This window comes from Toxotes jaculatrix, chromosome 14 (genome assembly GCF_017976425.1).
Source record: "Toxotes jaculatrix isolate fToxJac2 chromosome 14, fToxJac2.pri, whole genome shotgun sequence".
Classification (NCBI taxonomy): Eukaryota; Metazoa; Chordata; class Actinopteri; family Toxotidae; genus Toxotes; species Toxotes jaculatrix.
The window spans coordinates 9255392-9276165 of record NC_054407.1 but is presented as its reverse complement, the minus strand read 5'-3'; the positions used below and the strand labels follow the sequence as shown (position 1 = coordinate 9276165).

The following is a 20774-nucleotide window of genomic DNA, read 5'->3' as shown; positions in this document are numbered from 1 at the left end:
ATCCCAGGACTTAGTGAAGTCTCAGCCAAGTCACTGACTATTTCTTCTCTGCCACTGACCTGAAATAACACCAGTCTCACAGCTAAACATGCCATATGCTCCAACCAATGGGCCGCTAAATATTAAATATATTGCACGAACAGAGGCAGTTAAAAAAAAAAAGAAAAAAAAAAAAAGACCGGGGTTTCACTACTCTTCCCCGGTTGCAGTTTGACTTCTCCTTGCACGTGTCGCTGCGCTTCTCCGAGTTGTTGCAACTTGCAGAAATTCAGCCCAAAACCAAACACGGTGTCCTCTAATGACCTCACATCCTGTTTTCCCACTTCCTTCTGAATGGACCGGTTTGGGACGGTCCGGTCACAACGCAGCGTGGATCTGTGGTGGTTGGTCGGTGGTTGGTGTCGGCGCGTTTCCTCAGACACATGCCGTTAGATCGTCAGTGTTAACGGGCTGCAGAGGGCAACCGAGCAAACTCTGAATACAACGGTACGGCAATGCAACGTGTGGCTTACTGATCCAGAAGAGAAGAGGCATCGGTGAGTCGTTTAAACCCGTTTTATGTGGTGTCTGTGATATACATATGCTCGGGTTGTGGAAAGGTAAAGTGAAGGCGCTTCATCTAACGGGTTTAACGGCAACTTCCTAAACTATTCTTTGACTCTATCATGTTGGTAAAAGTGACAGACGCTGGCTGAAAGTGGCTTTGCACTCACTGATGGGGTTGCACAAGATTCCGAGTTGCAGCAGTGTGGAAACTGCAGTTTTAGGTTTTTCAGTTTTCGCATTTAAGGCTTGTTGCCTTTAGACCAGCAGTACAGTTGGTTGTTCAGTGTCTGTAAAAAGTGTCCACGGTCTTATTGTTTTACAGCTTGGAGGTCATTGAGATTTGTCCTTAATGGCCTGTTCTGTGTTAATGTTAAATGTACATTAAGTAGAATAAACTTTCACCACTGTTCGCAGGAGCACTCCCTCCTAAAGGTCAGCTTTCATTGGAGGCACCGTTTTCAGCTGTTAACACTCACATGAGTCTGTGTGATTAGGTTTGTATCATCTGGACACTGCAGTTTTTCCTTTGGTGCAAAAACCTCTGTCATGTTGCACAGGGCTGTTTGAGCAGCAGGTTTGAGGTCCTGCCAGAAGTTCTGCGTTGGAAATCAAGTCTGGACATGATTTGGAAACCGTTGCTGTGTTGCTTAGGCTTTACGTTTGGGGGGGTCTTTGTCCTGCTGGACAATAAATCTCATCCCAAGTCTTGATTTGCTTGCAGACTGCAGCAGGGTTTAGAAGAGGATTTCTCTTTAGTTGGGGTTAGGGTTTGCATTACTTTTCCGTCTACCCCCAACAAACCTTCTGGGAGAAGCATCCCCACAGGCTGCTGCTTCCACTGCTAGGGTGGATATTGGGGATGGTGTTCATGGTGATATGAGATGTTACATTGGTGATGTTTGTACATAGTTTTAGTGTGATGGACAAAAGTCCATCACATTTATATGTTTATATTGCTTTATTGAGTAAATATGGTGAGCATCTATGCAATCAGTTATTTGTGTTATGTACTTGTACCAAGCCTAGATCATATTTTTTCTTTGGATGAAGTTTCAAAAATGAATCTATTGTGATGTAAAATTGTAAAATATTAAGTCTTAGAAAAGTAGAATTGCCTTTTGTGTCTTTTTTCCCAGTTTACAGACTTACAGGTGATGGGGTTTACTGAGAGGTCTTGGTCAGACAGACTGTGAAACATTATGTGAAACATAATGTCAAACATTATTGTAGGTGTGACTGTTATTGGACATGAACATGTGTGCATAGTGCAAAGGTTTCCATGTGTCTTTGCTTAACAACCTATCACACCGATGGCCACATTTATTATAAGGAATTTCACAACTGGATGTCACTAAAGTTTTCAGTCAGTTAAAGTGGAATCATGCAAAGTGACATGTCAGTGTGTTGTGAGGTTCAGATTGTTAAAATCCTACAGATCAAACATGTTAATGCAGGTTTTAATATATGAGTTGACACCGCTGTGAAGTGCAAGTAGAAGTTGTTATTCCAAGGAGGTGAAGGAGCCAGTTCAGTGAGGAAGTTGATATCAGCTCATGGTAAAAAAGAAAAAAGAAACTATTTACATTCGAGTGAAGCCTAATTCTGCTGCTCTGGACATGGGAGGTTTTTAATTGTCCTAAGTAAAACTGATCTGGGCTGGATTAACATGAGAAGAGCTACTAATATTACATCTGGACTTCAATTTTCCTCTCAGCTAAAGTTCCTGGAAAAAGGTGAGTGAACAACATCAGGAATGATCAGGGAGAGCTTAGTGAAGGTAGCTGCTTTCTGAAGCATATCACTGGAGGCTTTGAATGCAGTGTTTATGTGGTGGTTGCGCAGAAGGCAGCACTTCAGTCAGGTTGTTACTTGCATCAAAGATCTTTCATCCTTACAGACATTATTTACTAAGAAGGGATAATTGAGGATTTTTTCTTGCTGTGCACAGAGTTTAATGTTATAGATTTTATTTTAACTCTATACAAACACATTCTGCTGCTTCTTTTGTTCGTCTCCAGAGATGAAAGTGAACTCATGTAATAGAAAAGCAAATGGATCACTGACCTCCTTTCCCTGTTTAGACGGGTTTTTGCTTCAGAAGCCATAAAACTGAATCCTTTAATGCCCCTGACTGAGATTGGAGTTGCAACATCTTCGCTGACCAGTCAGACTTCTGTGATAAGGAAGCTTCAGGAAGTAAAACCCCTGTTAAATGTAGTAAACAAAGTGTTTTGTCTTTGCTTTTCTTTGCAGTTGTTGCACTTATGACAGAATGAAGACGAGAGAGGTGAAGATTATAAACAAGGACCTGGAGGATGAGATGGTAAATATCATTTCCCATGTTACTGCTAGTTTCCCTAAACCATTTTATTTTGTATTGAACAATACATTTTTCTCTCTTTTGTTTTTTTCTTAAAACAATCTGCAAAATAGTTACATTACATACTAAGAACAGTTTGGGGTGTAGTTTTTAGTTGTTTAGCTGGATACAAGTGTAATTACATGTTTTTTTTGGTGAACAAATCTTTATTTGCAAATGGCGCGAAAGTGAAAGATACAAATACTTTTGCTCACACATGGATCCCTGCTCCCCCTCTCTCGTCATCCCTCGCTATGACAGCATCCCTCCGTCCATGCCATGGGCTGCTCATCCATAGTTAACTGAGAAAAGTGTAACATATAGTGTGACTCTGTTCATGACCCATGGAGTTTATTCTTTATGTGCACTACTTTGCTTAATCCCAGCTGTGAATCATCACTGAGAAGCAGTAAAGTTGGATTGTGTATTATGGCCTCACCTGTCAGTTCAGACAAAACATTGGATACCCTGCCCCAAAAGTCTTGGACAGAGGGATGCTCCCATGTATTGTGTTTATAACTTTGAAATGAATGAAGCTGACACATATTACAACTTGAACTTTGCACTTGTCCCATGTGAAACCTGGTGACAGGTGTATAAGAAACTCAGCGACACACCTTAAAGTGAATAAGTTGCTGTTTTGGATTCTTAAAAGGACAGAAGGTATGTCCAACATAGATCTTCATCCTGTGGATCTCTTCATCCTTTAAGTCTCTGTTCCATGCTCTGTGCATAGACAGGTTCTGTTGTCCAGATAGTGTAGAGTATATTGCTGCAAAGGGTGAATGGGAGGTTAAGTGCTGACCTCAGACAGATCAAAGAGGTGGACGTAGTTCCTAGAAACTGAGTGCACCCTCTTCATTGTATAAATCTTATTGAGACCCATGGTTTGAATTCTAGGGCCTTCTTGCAATTAATACAATCATGTTGCAGCACAGGGAGGTGTTTCATTTCATGTTTCCCTCCAAGTTTTTGGTCAGACTGCAACAGCAAGGTTAGCCCTTAAAAACTTGAATGTCACATTTCAATCACTATTCCATACTTGTTCCATTGTCTGGCAACAGAAACTGAAAAACATGTAAATATTTGTCCCACCCCTTCAGTCTCTTTACATGCGTATGTCCTTGTGCAGGAGGTGTGGGGGTATCGGCCCTGTCTGTGGAAGATCATCCTGGTGGGTGTAGGTTCTGTTTGCTCCGGTGGTCTCCTGCTGCTGCTGCTCTATTGGCTGCCTGAGTGGGGCGTCAAGGGCACCTGCACACGCACCTCGCTGAGGGACGCGCACACACTGCTGCTCAGGACCACAGTACTTGCTTTCTTTTTTTTCCACACACTTGACTTGTTTTACTGTAATCAGATTTATCTTGTAAATTCTGCTTTTGTAAATGAGATAGATGTTGTGTTTGCCTACTAAAGCAAACTTAATAGATTGTACCTGGTCTGTGTGAGTGAATCTGTTGCTTCTTTCACTGTGTCCTGATCTTATGCATCACATCATGCCGCTGCGCACAAATCATCCGGACACGTACATTCTTTGGCACACACACTGTAAACATTTCAAATGATAAATTCAGTGTAGCCTCACAGCCAAGGAGAAATGTAAGTCTTTGTATTGTTATCACAGAACGAGTTCAGGCAGTGGTTTCGAGCCAAAGTACATGTGATGTCGGCTCCGGGGAAGAAACCCTTTGACAGTCTGGATCTGCAGTCTGCTGCTCAGCTGCTGAATGGAGACGGAGACCACGGCGTCAGTGCTGCGCATGAAGAACATCATGGGAAATTTGCTCAAAAGCAGCCTGCTCAGGTACCTCAGTGGGAACTGTGTCTGCCTTTTCTTAACATTATATGTAATTATTATGTTTTTACTGGTCTAGATCAGTGATTGTCTGTTTTTGAAGTGTGTCTGTAAGGTTGTTGTACTGTGAATATCCTCCCACTCTGCTCCCACTCTGCTCTAACCTCCTTAGATCCACTACTTCACCCAGCACAGCACTAGATACTACTGGAATGACGAGACACAGAACTTTGAGTTGTATAAGTAAGAGTCCCACGGAAAAACACTGAAGCTTGTACTGCTGTAAACAGCATAGTATATTAATCCGTTTTTTTCCATTAATGTGATCAGAAAAATGCTTCATTATGAATCTTCAACCGCAGTAGACATGAATGTGTGTGACTTTTCTAGAGGCTTGGAGGATGTGAAGGTGAGCTGTGCAAGCATCCATTCTGACCACAGCTCTGGACTTTCTAAAACACTGCAGGACTACAGGTATGCACACACACATGCACTTCATGTTTTCACTATTTGCACTACTATCCCAGTCAGTAAAACATCAGGTCATCATGTAAATTGTTAAAATGCCATTATTTGATTCTTTTTCTTCAGGAGGTTGTTTTTCGGGGAGAATGAGATCGCTGTACGAGTGCCCTCTCTGTTCAAGCTCCTCATAAAGGAAGTGAGTTTAGAGCGTAGCTTATTGAGTCTGACACCTCTTCGATTAACGTACCAGTTAACATGATAGATGCTCTCTCTCCTGCTTTCAGCCTGTGTTTCCTTCTCTTCCTCCATTAGGTCTTGAATCCTTTCTACATCTTCCAGCTCTTCAGTGTTATTCTGTGGAGTGCAGAGGACTACTACTATTACGCTACAGCCATAGTTTTCATGTCTGTCATTTCAATAGCTACCTCACTGTATACCATTAAAAAGGTGAGTCTTGCCTGATCCCAGAGAAAAATGTGAAGCGCACTGACAAACTGTTGAAAGTTTTAAGGGCATAGATACAAAGAACACTAAGTGATAGCAGCTTCAGTTGAATTCCCTTAAGAATCTTATTCCGAAATAATCATTGTGTGTTTGTGTGTGTGTAATCAAAAGTCTTTTCTCGCTCTGTCGCTCTCGTTTCAGCAATATGTGATGCTGCACGACATGGTGGCAGCGCACAGTGTGGTCCGTGTTTCAGTGTGCAGAGGAAATAAAGGTAAGCTGTACCTTCCTGATCACAACACAGAGCTGCGTGTTAAAGCAGGAGAGCGCTTTAATCATTCATGAATGACTGATGTTTTCTAAAAGGTGCTGATGGTGTTAAGAAGGTGATGTTTTAGCCGTGTTGTTAAGCACCTCCCATTAGGGTTTTATTTTAATATTCGGTAATACATGAATCACATTATTGATCTCTGATAGCATCTTCATGATTGCCAGCAGAGTTAGAGAGTGCATGCTCATTTTCACTGTGCTCTCTCTCTCTTTCTAATTGATGTACCTAGATATTGAAGAGGCCATGTCGACAGAGCTTGTGCCCGGTGATGTCGTCATTATTCCAGCGAATGGGATGATCATGCCCTGCGATGCTGTGCTTATCCATGGGACCTGTATTGTAAATGAGAGCATGCTGACAGGTTGTATTTCTATATTTCCCGGTACCTCCTTGTTGTTAACAAATGGTCTTACTTCTGAGAAACAGGTCTCTTTCTTTGTGTGGTATTAGAAACAGGCCTGTTGCTCACAGTACTTGCCATAGAGGAAGCTGATTTACCGTTGTTCTTGACAGCAGGCTCATCCAGTCCTGCTCTTGGCACCTAAGAGATAATTCCAAAATAGATTCAAGATTTGTCCGGTTTTGAGTTTTAAAGATGACTCATGACTCAATCACTGCAGAAATCACTCAATGAATCACTACTTAAAACTCTTTTTAATCAATTAGCAACAGGACAACACAGAATAATGATAGTTTGTGTATTTCTCAACTCAAAACATACACATGACACACACAAAAAAAAATAGAAAACCTGAAGATTACAGACTGTTTGTTCCAAATAACTTAATATCAAAAAATAAAAAAAGTTTTAAAATAAATATTTTCAAAATGTATCCGTGATTGTACGTTGTGGTTCTTTCAGGCGGTTTTCAGTTTTATCTTTCGCGTTACTTGGTTGGGCTTTTATTTGCAGGCACTCGTCGAAGTTTTCTCTGTGTTGTCTCAAATGTTGATACAGATTGGTCGTATTACCTCGGGTCGTAGCGACTTTAGCTTTGCAAGTTTTACACAGCACGTCTTGCTGTTCAGGGTCGTCACACCTGAATCCAAAGTATCGCCATACAACAGAAGTAGCATTTTTTTTTTCGCCACCAACTCTGTTTGTCCCCCGTGTCCCTCCTCAGCGTCCATGTCGGTTACTACTGTTTGCTGAAAGCCGGGTAGTCACGTGACCATACCTGCGGCTCCTAAGGGGGTTGTTTTCTGAACACTTTTATGTTTTGAACCCCTTTGTGGACTCTGAGACTCTTGTTTAGGTTGTTAAATTTTGTTAGTAGTTCCTGTTTTATTTTGAAATCATTGCCTTAGTGTATCTTGTCTTGTTATACTTCCCGTCTTTGTCTTGTTTCCCGCCTTTGTAATTGTTTCCCCCGCCCTAATTGTTTACACCTGTTTCCCCTCACCTGTTGTGGATATATTGTTAGCGTTTCCCCTTGTCCGGCGTCAGTTCGTTTTTGTCTTCTGCCGCGTTTGAAGCCGTGTTTTATGCCGTGTCCCATGCTTTTGTCTCATGTTTTGTCTCTTGCCCTTGGCCCATGCCTTTTGCTTCATTTTGGACCTCTCGTCTTCATAATATCCCAGGTCAGGTTTTGTATTAATTTGTTAGTTTCTTGTTAGGTTTTGTTTCTTGTTTCGCCTTTTCTCCTCGTTAAGAGTGATTTAGTGTTCACGTTTTGTAACCTTTGTTTTTGTGCCTTTTCCCCTTTATAGGTGGTCTTTGTTTGCTACTTTGTTAGAATAAAATTATTATTTTTGACTACGTCGTGCGTGAGAGGTCGTGCATTTGGGTCCTAGTCCTGGCCTCCACTGCGCGACAGTTTGTTTAGTTTAACGATATGCTTGAATAATCGTACATGAATAAAAAGTCACATATTGGGACAACACAGTGCACCAATCTATATTGTAGAGTTATGTTATATTCAGGACTATATGGTCAAGATTTCTAAAAGCTATACTTAGGCCATTTTAACATTCAAATACAGTGAATTGAGACAAATGTGGTGTAAATTACCTTATTTTCTGACAGGCTTTCATGGTGTGCCGGCCTGTGTTCACACGATCTGTTTGAGAAGGTGTGGGTGGTTTTTTGTTTGATGAATTCTCCCTTTATCTTCAGGAGAGAGCGTGCCAGTCACCAAGACCAGTCTGCCCAGTTTAGGAGAGGAGGCAGCCAGGAGTTACAATATAGAGGAGCACAAGAGGCACACTCTGTTCTGTGGCACTCACGTTATCCAGACCCGCTTCTACACTGGTGAACTGGTGAAGGCTGTTGTGGTCAGAACAGGTGAGACAGTGGAAAAACAGACCAGTCACCCTCATGGTTACAATCAAATGATCAAATGTTATTACTAATGTGATCCTACAGGCTTCGGTACAGAGAAAGGCCAACTGGTGCGCTCCATCCTCTACCCTAAACCCACAGACTTCAAGCTGTACCGTGATGCTTACCTGTTCCTGCTGTGTCTGGTGGGGGTGGCAGGGATCGGCTTCATCTACACCATCGTCCTCAGTATAATGAACAAGGTATAACTGCCATAACTGTTAGGGGACATGTGAACGTGTAAATGCGCTAAATGTCAGTTGATGATGGTTGTTTCTCAATCCCATCCAGGTTCCAGCCAAAACTATCATCATTGAATCACTGGACATCATCACCATCACCGTGCCGCCGGCCTTACCCGCAGCCATGACGGCTGGTATTGTGTACGCACAGCGGCGCTTGAAGCGTGTCGGCATTTTTTGCATCAGTCCCCAGAGGATCAACATATGTGGTCAGCTCAACCTGGTTTGCTTTGACAAGGTAGTCTAAACCACAGCTGTCATTTCTTGCAGTGTGATTTTTGTTGTGTTGAATTTCAGGTTCTGTACTCATTGTGCATCTCAAGATCATTTCCAGGAACTGTACTTGACTTGGACCGATTATAGTCTTGACTGGGAATGTGTGAAAATTAGTTATGAGACATCCAAACCCACTTTCAGTTCAAGCACAAGTTCTCATTTCAGACTGACTTCATGACTGTCAAAACCATAAAGCAAAATGAATCATGGTGTCTTGAGGGAGTGCTATAGTTGCACAAGTATTCCATTTCCCACAACATCAACCACCATTCATTTAAAGTATGTTAATGCTGTGGTATTGATTCACTTGGAAAGAGATTCTATATTATCTATGATAGGAGCTGAAATATTACAGGCAAACTGCCTGTAGCATTAAATGTTCTTTTCATTATAACACATGTACAGAAGTCATTTTGATATTGTTAGTGCAATAAGAGCAAAGTAGAGCTGGAACCAAAAATTCACAGATTCCAGCCTCTCAAATATGAATATTTGCTGTTTTCTACAATGTTCTTCTACAATCATAAATTGGATATATTTTGGTTTTGGACTGTTGGTCAGACAAAATAAGCCATCTGAAAATGTTTACTATGAATTTCATGTTCATTTTTCACCATTTTCTGACTCTTTCTAGACCAAATAATCAACAAAAAAGAAAAAAACAGATTAAAGTTAATCTGATAATTAGTTGAAGCTCTGAATCAAAGTTTTGTGATTGTACAGATGGTTGGATGCGAGGGAGTGAAACTGTGATAAATGTAATACCTTGCTTCTTAAAAGTCTGTGTGTGTGTGTGTGTGTGGTGTGTGTGTGTTTTTTTTTTTTTGTTTTTTTTTTTTTTTTCTTCCCCAAACTTAGATGTAGTGGATAGAGTAGAGTCTGTATTAAACTGGCAGGAAAATGTTTCTGTCTCAAAAATATCTTTGTAGAAGCTTATGGTTGTTTTAATTCTTAAGTTCTATTTCTGTACTCAGAAAGTGTGTTCATGTTGTATTAACAGCTTAGGACCAAGTTCTCTTGAATATTGGCGTTTATTAAGAAAAGAGGTTGAGAAAAGTTCATTATCTGCATTTAGTATAATTGCTTCATCACCTGGGTTGGTGTCTTCCTTATCATTGTTATAGATCTGTATTTGTTTTTCCTTCAGACTGGAACGTTGACTGAGGATGGTTTGGACCTGTGGGGCATTCAGAGAGCTGAAGATGGCAGGTAGGAGGTGGTCTCTTGGCTTTGGGTCTGTTGTTTAATACGAACACATCTGCATCAGTTTTCTGAGAGTAACCACAAAACTGATGAGAATCAGGAGTCTGGAGGGACATGATGACGGCAGCTGGAGCAGATGTTGTAGAAAACCAGCTTGTTGGATTCTGTGAAAAATGTATTTTTCTTCAGTATTCTGGCTTTTTTTGTGCCAAAGCAGGTGCTTTTCCTTTTCCTCTTACATTGCTCAGAAGCTTGAGTGTAATAGGATGATATTTATTATGAGAGAAAAGTTTCTCAACTGTCAGATATTTTGCCATCACATTTATATCATTGCAACAATATCTTTAATATGTCTGTTCTCAGGCATTGGGGTGGAAATATGCACATCAATCAGCAGGACTCTTTATGGCAGTGCTGAGTTTCTGTTTGATTTTTTTTCCATGAGTGTGATGAAGTATCTTGATTTGTCAGGTATTTAACTTGCTGGATTTGCCAAAAATGGATGTTCTTGTCTGGCTACTTCATCTAAAAATAGTTTCTTATCCTTACACAAATTGACCCACCTGAGGTAAGTAAGTAAAGTAAATGTGTCTGCTTTGTCCTGCACCTGCCTTCCCAGAACACTGGAGAAAGAAACATTTTCACAGATGCATAAACATCCAAGAATGTTGTTTACTAAAAAAAAAAATGCTAAAATAACACTGTTGTTCTGTGGATGTCTTGATTTTTATCTCTCTCTCTGGAAAAGGATTCTTGTCTGTGAGAAAAATAATTTCTAGGGTTTTCACGTGATGTCATTAGTAACCACAAGGGCAATTAAATGGCCTTATTTATATAGCATTATATTTATACGTAATTTGCTCCTGTCGTAGTCACAAACAGTCCGACCACTGAGTCTGATCCTCCCTGTCTACTGCAGCTTTTTTCCACCAGAGTCTGAAGCAGCTAAAGAGACACTGGTGAGCTCAGCATTTGTGACCTGCATGGCAACCTGCCACTCACTGACCAAGATAGAGGGCAAACTCTCTGGAGACCCTTTAGACCTCAAGATGTTCAGCGCCACAGGCTGGGTAAGGAACAGTGATCAGTGTTTACACCCAGCACAGATACCATCGATATGTTCATGCTATCGATACTCCGGCATGAACAGCGAGAAATGCCTCTTCCTTGAAGACTCGGTAATTGAGTTATTATCATGTGATCATATGATCTCATTTTTGTTTAGATACTAGAGGAGCCCACAGAGGAGGAGACGGCACTCCACAATCCCATAATGCCTACAGTTGTGCGACCTCCAAAGCTGGCTGCCCCTGAAGCCAATCAGAACAATCCACTAACTCCGAGCACGGTACTGTGGCTCATCGTGTCATTGTTTTGTGATCAGTATGTGGTGTGTGGGGTTGTTGTGTGGTGGTTGTTGTTTTTTTTTTTGTTTTTTTTTAATATGGCTATAAAGAGATATATTTACATTTAGGTTTATTTAACTTCCTGTCTGATCTCACGACTGTAATCTCATTCAGGTATTTACAAAATTTTAAAGGAGCTGTCTGAATTGTCTGAATGTTGTTGTGTTGTTTTTTTTTTTCATGAAAACTTTCATAATTCAAAAAGATTTTGACATTTGGAGAAATATACTTATTCACTTTCTTAATTAGTGTAGATTAGATTTGGGAGTTCTATTAAATTCTATTAAATCTTTTCACTAAATTCTCAGCAAGCAAGCAATTTCTGAGTGTGTGGAAAAAAAAAAAACAGATTTGAAGATTTTGTTGATACTGACCATGTGTGTATACAACATTTATCCTTTGCTCCTCAGTCCTGTGAGATCGGGATCGTGCGTCAGTTCCCCTTCTCCTCGGCACTGCAGAGGATGAGTGTGGTGGTCAGGAAGTTGGGTGAAAAACACATGGACGCCTACTTGAAAGGAGCACCAGAGATTGTGGCCAACCTCTGCAAACCACACACAGGTCTGATACTTAGTATCCAAACTAAAGGCTGGTACAGTTATTTCATCCCTTAGTTTGACATCTCTATAAAGATGCACCAAGTAATTGACAGTAAATTAAATAAGAATATCTTTCAGTGTCTTTAGTTATGGCCTCTCTGAACTCATTAAAAAAAAAAAAAAAAAAAAAAAAAAAAAAGACTGACATGGCTATGTCCTTCTCTTCAGTCCCACAGATTTTCACAGAGACTCTGGAGGCCTACACCAGGCAGGGCTTCAGGGTTATTGCCCTGGCACATCGACAGCTGGAGTCCAAACTCTCCTGGCACAAAGTCCAGAACCTCAACCGGTACGTCTCCATTCACAGATAACACCGTCCACAGTGCATGTGGCTGCTGACGGGAAATTACTGCAACTTCCCACCCTAACACACCGTCTTGGTGTCAAGAATCTCAGGTTCAAGCTGTAAACTATTGGCTTGACTCACTATCTTGCACCCACAACATGCGGGGACAAGTCCATCATAGAAAATACATTAAAAAGATTTTCCACCATCGGCATCCTCAAGCATAGACTCACCCCAATATTAGTGATTTAGCTGGTTTTCTTCTCTCACTTACAAACCCTCTACTTGATTAAAAGCAACACATTCCTGTCTGTGTCTGGATGTTTGCCATCATTCTGATAAATGTAGAAAATCATTAACTGAGGTACAAGTGGACAAGGAAGGGTAGCAGGAAGGCAGGATGTCAAGTAAGAGGATTACAGCTCCTCAGCTAGTGTGATGCAATGAGCGTCACAGATTTATGATGCCTAATAGTAAATCTAAAGTTGGGAGCTTAATGGTTTGTCACCTTCACTGAATCCCTGAAATCTGAATCTACAAAGTGACTTGAAATGTGAATTTTCTACAGTATTGGTGATAAATAAATGGTGTTTAAATGGTGAAATACATGATCTGTCCTAATCTTCCAGGGACCTGATAGAGACCAGCATGGAGTTCCTCGGTTTGATCGTCATGCAGAACAAAATAAAGGAGGAGACTGCCGGGGTTTTAAGTGAATTGCGACAAGCAAACATCCGCACTCTGATGGTTACAGGTAATCCCAGCTCGCTGGATTTGTTGACATATTCGTGGCTGAAATCACAAATTTCTGTTTCAGTGTGTTTTCATTTACCGTCTTTCTGTTAGGTGACAACATGCTGACGGCCATATCTGTGGCCCGAGACTGTGGGATGATCCGTGCACATGAGAGGGTCATTATAGCCGATGCTGTGCCTCCTAAAGATTTCCAGTCTGCTAGTATCACGTGGCATTACACAGAAAACCCCACTCAGACCGTCAAGGACAATCAGGTAAGACAGACAGGTCTCTGGTGACCTCCAGTTAGCATGAATCAGTCAGAAAAGAGCATGGGAAGGTATCCACAAAGATGATGTTTATCAGATTAAATCTTAAGATCTGCTGTGTTATTCCACAAGTCATGGAAGATCATATAATCTGGCAGTTGTCTGGTGCTCTAGCGAGGACTGACTCGTCCTCTCGTCTCTAGACTGTGGAGATAAACTTGGAGGAAGAGATGTGTGACAAGCAACAGACTCTGCAGGAACAAAGCTATCACTTCGCTGTGAGTGGCAAAGCCTTCGCTGTGATCATGGAGCACTTCCCTCAGCTGGTCCAAAAGGTACAGGCTCATCTTTAGACATATAAACATCTGCATATTCAGGCTGGTATTAGGTCAATGTCTGCTTTAAACCTATGTGGAGTTCACTTTACAGAGAAATGAATGAGTTCAGGTTGGTTTCTGTCTGGTTACACTGCTGTCGTGTCATTTGGATGTTGTTGTGATTCCTCATCTCTCCACATGGGGGTGCTGCAGCTTGTGCTGAGAGCCACTGTGTTTGCCCGCATGGCTCCAGACCAGAAGACTCAGCTGGTAGAAGTCCTGCAGAGCATTGAGTGAGTCCCAGCTCCTTTTCAGTCTGATTGATGTTATGTGATTTTATAGTGTCCATGGATATTTGTATATTTCTCCTTATTATTATTATTTATTTATTTATTTATTTATTTTTTGTAACCCCTTGTGCTGCCTCTCAACCAGGACTCCCTGGAGATCTTGTATCTCAATGGGACCTTCCTTGATAAATATAATATAAAATAAAATCATCTTTTGAGGCAAATCTATAATTTTCAATCACTTTGTTCACCTTTCAGCTACACTGTCGGGATGTGTGGTGATGGTGCTAATGACTGTGGAGTAAGTATGGATTAGATCACGGTCCAGTCCAGTCTTTTTCATGCTTTTGTCGCTGAATCTATTAAAACTTTTCCTGATAGCAGCAGTGGAGACTGGCTTCTTCTTGGCCATGAAACGTAACAGTTTGTTACACATTTGTGAACCAATACCTGATTGGATACCATGAAAATAGAAGTCACACGTGAAAATATCAGTGTCTTTTTCTGTTAAGGCAAAAGAGTTCAAAGTGGTGTTTGTGGGTAGTGGACTGAAAAGTACTCAAATCATTTAGTCAAGTAAAAGCAGCACAGCCCAGTAAAAGTCATGTAATTTGAACAAAAGTCTGCTTAAGTAGTAGCAGAGATGTTTGAATGTTTCAGTATCTGAAGTCTTTCTGTCAGAAAAATAAATAAATAATAATCATTCCAAAGAACTAAAATCACCCATGCTTCTACTTTATGCACTGTTGAGTCGTTTAAAGTATGATGAGGTATTTTAAGAGCTTATTTTATAAACGTGTCTTTTAGAAGTGAAACCTGATTTGGCAAAGTAACTAGTAAGTAATCCATGTAGTGCAGTGGAAAATAAGGTCTAGTACATTTTAAGGTATTTTATTTACAGGTATCACTGTTAGAGCAAAGTGAATTATAAGGATAATGAAGTTTTCTCTCGCTCTCTCAGGCTCTGAAGAGAGCTCACAGTGGGATTTCTCTGTCCGAGCTGGAGGCTTCTGTAGCTTCACCCTTCACCTCCTCCACCTCAAACATCTCCTGTGTTCCCAACCTCATCAGGTAACAACTCATGGATGATAATCCTAAAATCCGTCAAAGACCGCAGATAGTGTAGTGTGTTTTTTATTTTTTTATTTTTTTTTCAAATTCCAAAATACACCAAAAATGTTTGTTACACACTGTTTCACACGTTAGCAAACTTCTCCATCTCATTGCAACACATGGTTCAGTGTAACACTCATATAGACTCATCATTAATTCATTGACTGAAAACTAATTCCAACAGTGGAAAAAATAAATTCTGTTTTTCTTGTAGAAAAATTGTACAATCTTGGTTTTAGTGGCAAATGTCTGAGCTGCAAATCATGAAACACTGAAGTGTCTACTTCTGATTGTCTGTGATATTCTTACCTTCCACAGGGAGGGTCGAGCTGCCCTCATTACATCATTCTGCGTATTCAAGTTCATGGCTCTCTACAGCATCATCCAGTACCTCAGTGTCACCTTGCTGTACTCGGTAAATCCAATGCTCTTTCTAATTCTTACACTTTACCTCACTGTATTGTTTGAGTCACACAGAATGAAACATGTTATTGAAGCTGCATGTTTTACTGGTTTTCTGACACAGTTCCCACATGAGATGCTGAAAGTTTATAAGCAGCAAAAGACATGAGGAGCAAGTAGAAGCTCGATGCTGGTTTAAAAAGATGTGGTGGTGGTTCAATCTATTGGCCATGGAACAAAGGCAGTGACCACAGAGTGACATGACATCCTGGTTTACATTCATTTAGATTGCAGCTGAAGTCAGTGACTGTCATCGGTGTAGAAACTGTAGATCCATTAACATTGTTTTATCTTCAATCTGTTTGTTATAGATCCTCAGCAACTTGGGAGACTTCCAGTTCCTCTTCATTGACATCGCCATCATTCTCATCATCGCCTTTACAAGTGCGTTGCATCAAGAATAGAACAAAAGTGCTTTTAATTGATGTTTGCGTTTGGGGGAGTCAGACAAAAGCAATCAAATATGATCATACTTTCTGGAAAACAAGTCACTGATGCCTCTTTTTGTTTCTGTCTTCAGTGAGTCTGAATCCGGCGTGGAAGGAGCTGGTGTGGCGTCGCCCTCCGTCCAGCCTCATCTCCGGCCCCCTGCTCTTTTCGGTTTTGACCCAGATCCTCACCTGCCTGGTCTTCCAAGTCCTGGCTTTCCTCTTAGTGCGACAGCAGAGCTGGTATGAGATATGGACACCTCAGTCAGAGTGAGTAACATGTCTGAGATGGACACCTGTCAGTAAAGCACTTCCTGTTCAAGAAGGTGGAAACTGCATGCTATGTTTACTGTACACTTCGCCCTGGTTCCAAACCACTGGATTTCTGCACACATGCCCAATTTAAAAACAAAACAAACAACAAACCCAAACAAACAAAAAAACAACAACCTTACAGTAATAATAAAATAAAACCAATCAAAAAGGAAAAAACAGGGTGAAATCACAACATCAGTTGTATAAGTTAGTTTTAAATTACTACTCTCCTGCCTTGTTTTTATTCATGCAGCGTAGGCTGGTCAGTTAACAAAAAGAACAACAACATTACAGGATGCAAAAGAGTTTGCAAATAATGACATTTTTAAAATTTTTCTGCTTTTGCTTTTGGCTTTTTGTTTTTGCTGCCCTCCTGGTTTATGAACACAGAGCTTGTCAGGTGTTTGTAATAACTGTCTGCATTTATCCCTCTGCCCTTTCTTCTCCTGCAGCGCCTGTAATGTTTCCAGCTTCAGCCTCTCTCACAGCCAGAACGTGACGACTCCTCACGACCACAAAAACATCCGGAACTACGAGAACACCACCCTCTTCTACGTCTCCTCATTCCAGTACTTGGCAGTGGCCATCATCTTCTCCAAAGGAAAACCATTCAGACAGCCAAGCTACAAGAACTGTAAGACTAATTTAGTACTGCTGATTGTCTCAGTAATGTATGTGGCAAGAGATTAGCATCAGCACAGAATGAGTTTGAATTTGCAGAGCACATTTTCACCTGCGCTATCCTGTGAAATCTGGGGAAAAAAAAATCAAAATTTGAAATTTTAAGGTACATATTTTAAATATAGAGGTGTTAGAAAAGTAAATGTAATTCCTGTAGACTTTTAATTTTCCTAAATGCATCCATTCAATTTCTAAATCCATTTTTTTATTTAGTGTGAGTATGAGACACACATTTCTATTGCAACTAAGATTAAGATAGGACTTTATTGATCCCACAGCGGGGAAATTTACTTGTTTGGTGGCTCACTAAGAAACAGGATAAAGTGCAGAAGCAAGAAGTGTACATGCAATCAAAATACCAAAAATGTGCAAATTAGAGTATTTACACTATAAAAAGTTAAGTTAAAAGTAGTTAAAATTGACTATCTACATATTGTGTATGTGTGATATTCTTGCAACAGCTATGTAATGTTGTTCGACTACATTTCTGTATGTTTAAGGGCCGTTCATGATGTCCTGCATCGGCCTGTATACTTTTCTCCTCTTCATCATGCTGTATCCTGTTCCCGCCATCGACAGCTTCCTGGAGGTAAACCCTCTGTACCTTTTGATGGTTGTTTTTTTTTTTTTTTGTAGTGTGTGGTGTTTTGTTTTTTTTTTTTTTGTTTTTTTGCATGACGTTTATGAAAACCGTGTGTGCTCATCCTGCTGCCCTGCCTCCCTTCAGATCGTGTGTGTTCCCCGTGACTGGCGCATTACACTGGTCGTCATTGTAATAGTGAATGCGGCTGTGTCTTTCATGCTGGAGGTACACTTCAGAGACATCACACCCTACAAGCTCTATGCGACTGATCCCCCCCTTTTTTTTTTTTTAAATAATAAAACTATGATTTGCATGCATTATTTTTCCCTCTCCTGAATCAGTGCTCAGTAGTACATTGCTGCCTAATGAATGAAAATCAGTAAATCTTTTTTTCTTTTTGTAAGTTTCCATTTGAGTTATTTCTGTTATTGTGCGTTTCTGTGGCTGTAACCCAATCTTCATCCTCCCTGTCATGTTTGATCGGCTGATTCTCAAGTTCCCACTGAAATCTCCCGTAGATTTTGATCCTTGACATCATCTTGTGGAGGCTAGTTTTCAGAGGCAATCAGGGGGTAAATCGCCCCACAGAGTCCCCCTCTGCTGCCACACCTCAGGTTGGGAAGCTTTTGACTACACTTTTTTTCTGTTTTTCCTTGGTTTCACTATCTAGATTATGACATATTTTCCTAATCTCTTAGCTCTGATTCTCTCTTTCTTGTATATTTTCTTCTGATGAGCTGTTTCATGTTGTAGACTGTTACAATGGTGACTCTATAGATTATCTAAAGTTAACTAAATGTTAGAAATATATGACTCAGTAAGGCATCTTAAACTGCACCATTTGTTTTACATTGTTTTACTGTTTTTCAGTGCAAAGATCCTTTGTACTTGTGGCAAAAACTTGGAGTTGACAAAGGAATTTGCATACATCAGGTGTTCTGGTCACATAACCTCAGAAAATCAGATCCAGAAGAGGCTCACTCATTCATTCAGCAGAGATAATATCTAAATATTGATCTTGCTGGCTCGCTAACCAGTTTTTTTATTTTCTGTGTTCTTAATGCTCATGTTCCCAGGTGGCCAATGACCGCTGGGGCTCGTCCTTCCTCTCCTGGTTGTTCTGTCGAAGAAACAAGCCTCCAAGGGTGCGCTACATGCACCTGGCCCTGGAGCTCCAGGACGACTCTGACTGGCCCCCCCAACCCTCCGCTGTCACCTACGCCAGCGATCCACAGCCCCACATCTCAGCAACTCTCTGACACCAAGGTGACCAACAAGCAAATTACTGCACAGACTAAATCTAAAGTCCCAAACAAGCCTGCCTGTATGTTGAGTTAGCATGAGTCAAGCTCAGAGATGTGATGGATGGTCTGATGATTTTGAGGATGTGGGCCCTGGTGGATACAAGCAAACAAACTTTCATAAAAGGAGAGGCCTCCGACTGTAACGACTGACACTGAGAGCTGCTCATACATAATGTTCTTTTCCATTTTGAGTCACCAAAGTCATCAAAATGGACAAACTCCCTTTTAGCTGTACTGTCGTGTCATGCTGCTGAAACGTGAGCCAGAAGCTTCTGTTAAAGGGATAGGTTAGAGTTCTCACAGATACTGTGCATTTATTGACTGAATGTGTCATTGTACACTACTTCCAGTGGTATATAGTGAGTATAGTATATGAGACTTCCCATTGTTTTAAACAGTTTTCATTTTCTGATCCAGTATCTGAACCAAGTCAGTTTGACACTGAACAAATCAAATACATGATAAAAACACAGTATTCAGCTGCTGTTTTTCTTCTCCTCATGTCACTGTCTAAAGCACTGGATGAATCTTTCAGTGTGGAAAAAAACATATTGTCTTCCACTAACATTAGCTGCTGCTAAAATACAAAAGTTGTAGAGCAGTATAAGGTCATAAGGATTCAAAGAAATGTGAATGACTTATTTCCGTTTGCAGTTCTCTGAATATGACTGGTACTGTTGTACTTCTAAAACAGAAAAACATTCCACTGCTGCATTTCTTTCTTAGATCTGCTTCGGCTGAAATTCTTCCTGTGGAAGAGAAGCAGAAATGTCTGCCCCCTTTTTAAAATTTTATTGCCAGTGCCACTCTGTGTGTGTGTATGTGTGTAAAAGAGAGACAGTGTGTCAGTTAATAAGAATATCAAAATTAACCATTTATATCCCCATATCCCTCTGATGCATAATGAAATGTTCTTTTATTCAAATTAAGAATTTATTTTTCAAAAATATTGGCAAGTTTGCATTAACGACACAGTTTAACATTACTAAGGTACTGTACAGAGCTGATAATTGATTGTTCTCGTTAATTATTGCAAACAAATTAATCAAAATGAATCTTTGAGACTCTTGCTGCCACGACAATTTTATAACAGTTGATTTTAACGTCTGATTTTTATACAATATTTTTATGTAACTGTTTACAGCTGTTTTTACAAAAATATGCTGTTTACAGCATATTTTTCTAGCTCAGTGAACAAAATGAAATAACTGTGAAAATCAAAACCAACCAATTACCAACATTTTCTCCTTTATTACTATAAAAAATACAGCAATATTTTTAAGGGAATGTGTTTTTGCGAAACCGTAATAAACTTATTTTCGTATTTCTACAAGATCACAAGAATGTTTCAGTTTATGTCAACAGATATCCCTGTGTTTGCTCTGCAGAACTCTCATTACATTTCCCAATAAATCTGTATATTAAGCCACTCTTGCGTGCTTCGTGGGGGGCTGACCTTGGTCACACTTTTTCAGCCAAGACTTACTGATCAATTATGGGCTTTCCCAGCCTCCTCGCTGCCTGGCATATGGGCGCTTAAAGGCGCGAGAGTGGAGGAGAAAGAGGGGTATCATTTCATGTGGAGATCAGGGCCTATAGGCAGTGAATGGGTGGATTTAGGGGGACTGTGAATAAGGGAAGGGGGTCCTCGCTTGTACCAAAAAGAAAAGAATCTCCCACAGATCAGGGAAGAGCCTTTTTGGGAATATTCATGATGAGGATGAGGAGGCATCATGAATTCATGTGTGTCTCCCTGACTTGCACGGATCATCTTTTCAGTAAACACTGATGTGTACAGAGCCGAGATGTCCTGCTTTCTATCTGTGTTTGCGATGTAGTTTCGTGGATAGTGTTGCCTCTCCACAAAGCAATATGGCTTTTTGTGTACTCTCTGCTGTATTCCTTTTGTATCAGTAGAGCAACAGATGGAGAGTGGTGGAAAGACATAAAGAAGCTAAAACACACAGCCTTTCTTCCTCACAGCTAGCTACTTGCTGAAAAAGAT

The 20774-nt window shown here is 40.5% G+C and overlaps 1 protein-coding gene across 6 annotated transcripts; it reads left to right on the top strand.

Moving 5' to 3' along the window:
- The first annotated feature begins 166 nt into the window (after nucleotides 1–166).
- Nucleotides 167–20172, top strand: LOC121192882 (probable cation-transporting ATPase 13A3). 6 transcript variants are annotated; one of them, XM_041054835.1, is made up of 32 exons: nucleotides 167–486; nucleotides 2800–2869; nucleotides 4038–4211; nucleotides 4530–4709; nucleotides 4873–4943; nucleotides 5091–5174; nucleotides 5292–5361; nucleotides 5478–5612; nucleotides 5811–5883; nucleotides 6170–6301; nucleotides 8057–8224; nucleotides 8306–8463; nucleotides 8552–8740; nucleotides 9926–9987; nucleotides 10901–11051; nucleotides 11207–11329; nucleotides 11798–11948; nucleotides 12155–12275; nucleotides 12902–13026; nucleotides 13119–13282; nucleotides 13480–13611; nucleotides 13807–13886; nucleotides 14142–14184; nucleotides 14845–14954; nucleotides 15315–15411; nucleotides 15770–15842; nucleotides 15979–16156; nucleotides 16654–16835; nucleotides 17383–17471; nucleotides 17610–17690; nucleotides 17984–18079; nucleotides 18542–20172. In XM_041054835.1, exons 2-32 carry the CDS (start codon nucleotides 2819–2821, stop codon nucleotides 18722–18724), a joined length of 3726 nt encoding a protein of 1241 aa, XP_040910769.1. In that variant the 5' UTR covers nucleotides 167–486; nucleotides 2800–2818; the 3' UTR covers nucleotides 18725–20172. The 6 variants fall into 6 exon arrangements, with proteins under 6 accessions (XP_040910769.1, XP_040910768.1, XP_040910771.1 ...); XM_041054834.1 differs by having other exon boundaries at nucleotides 167–536; XM_041054836.1 differs by lacking the exon at nucleotides 167–486 and adding an exon at nucleotides 1581–2279.
- Nucleotides 20173–20774: the final 602 nt, after the last annotated feature.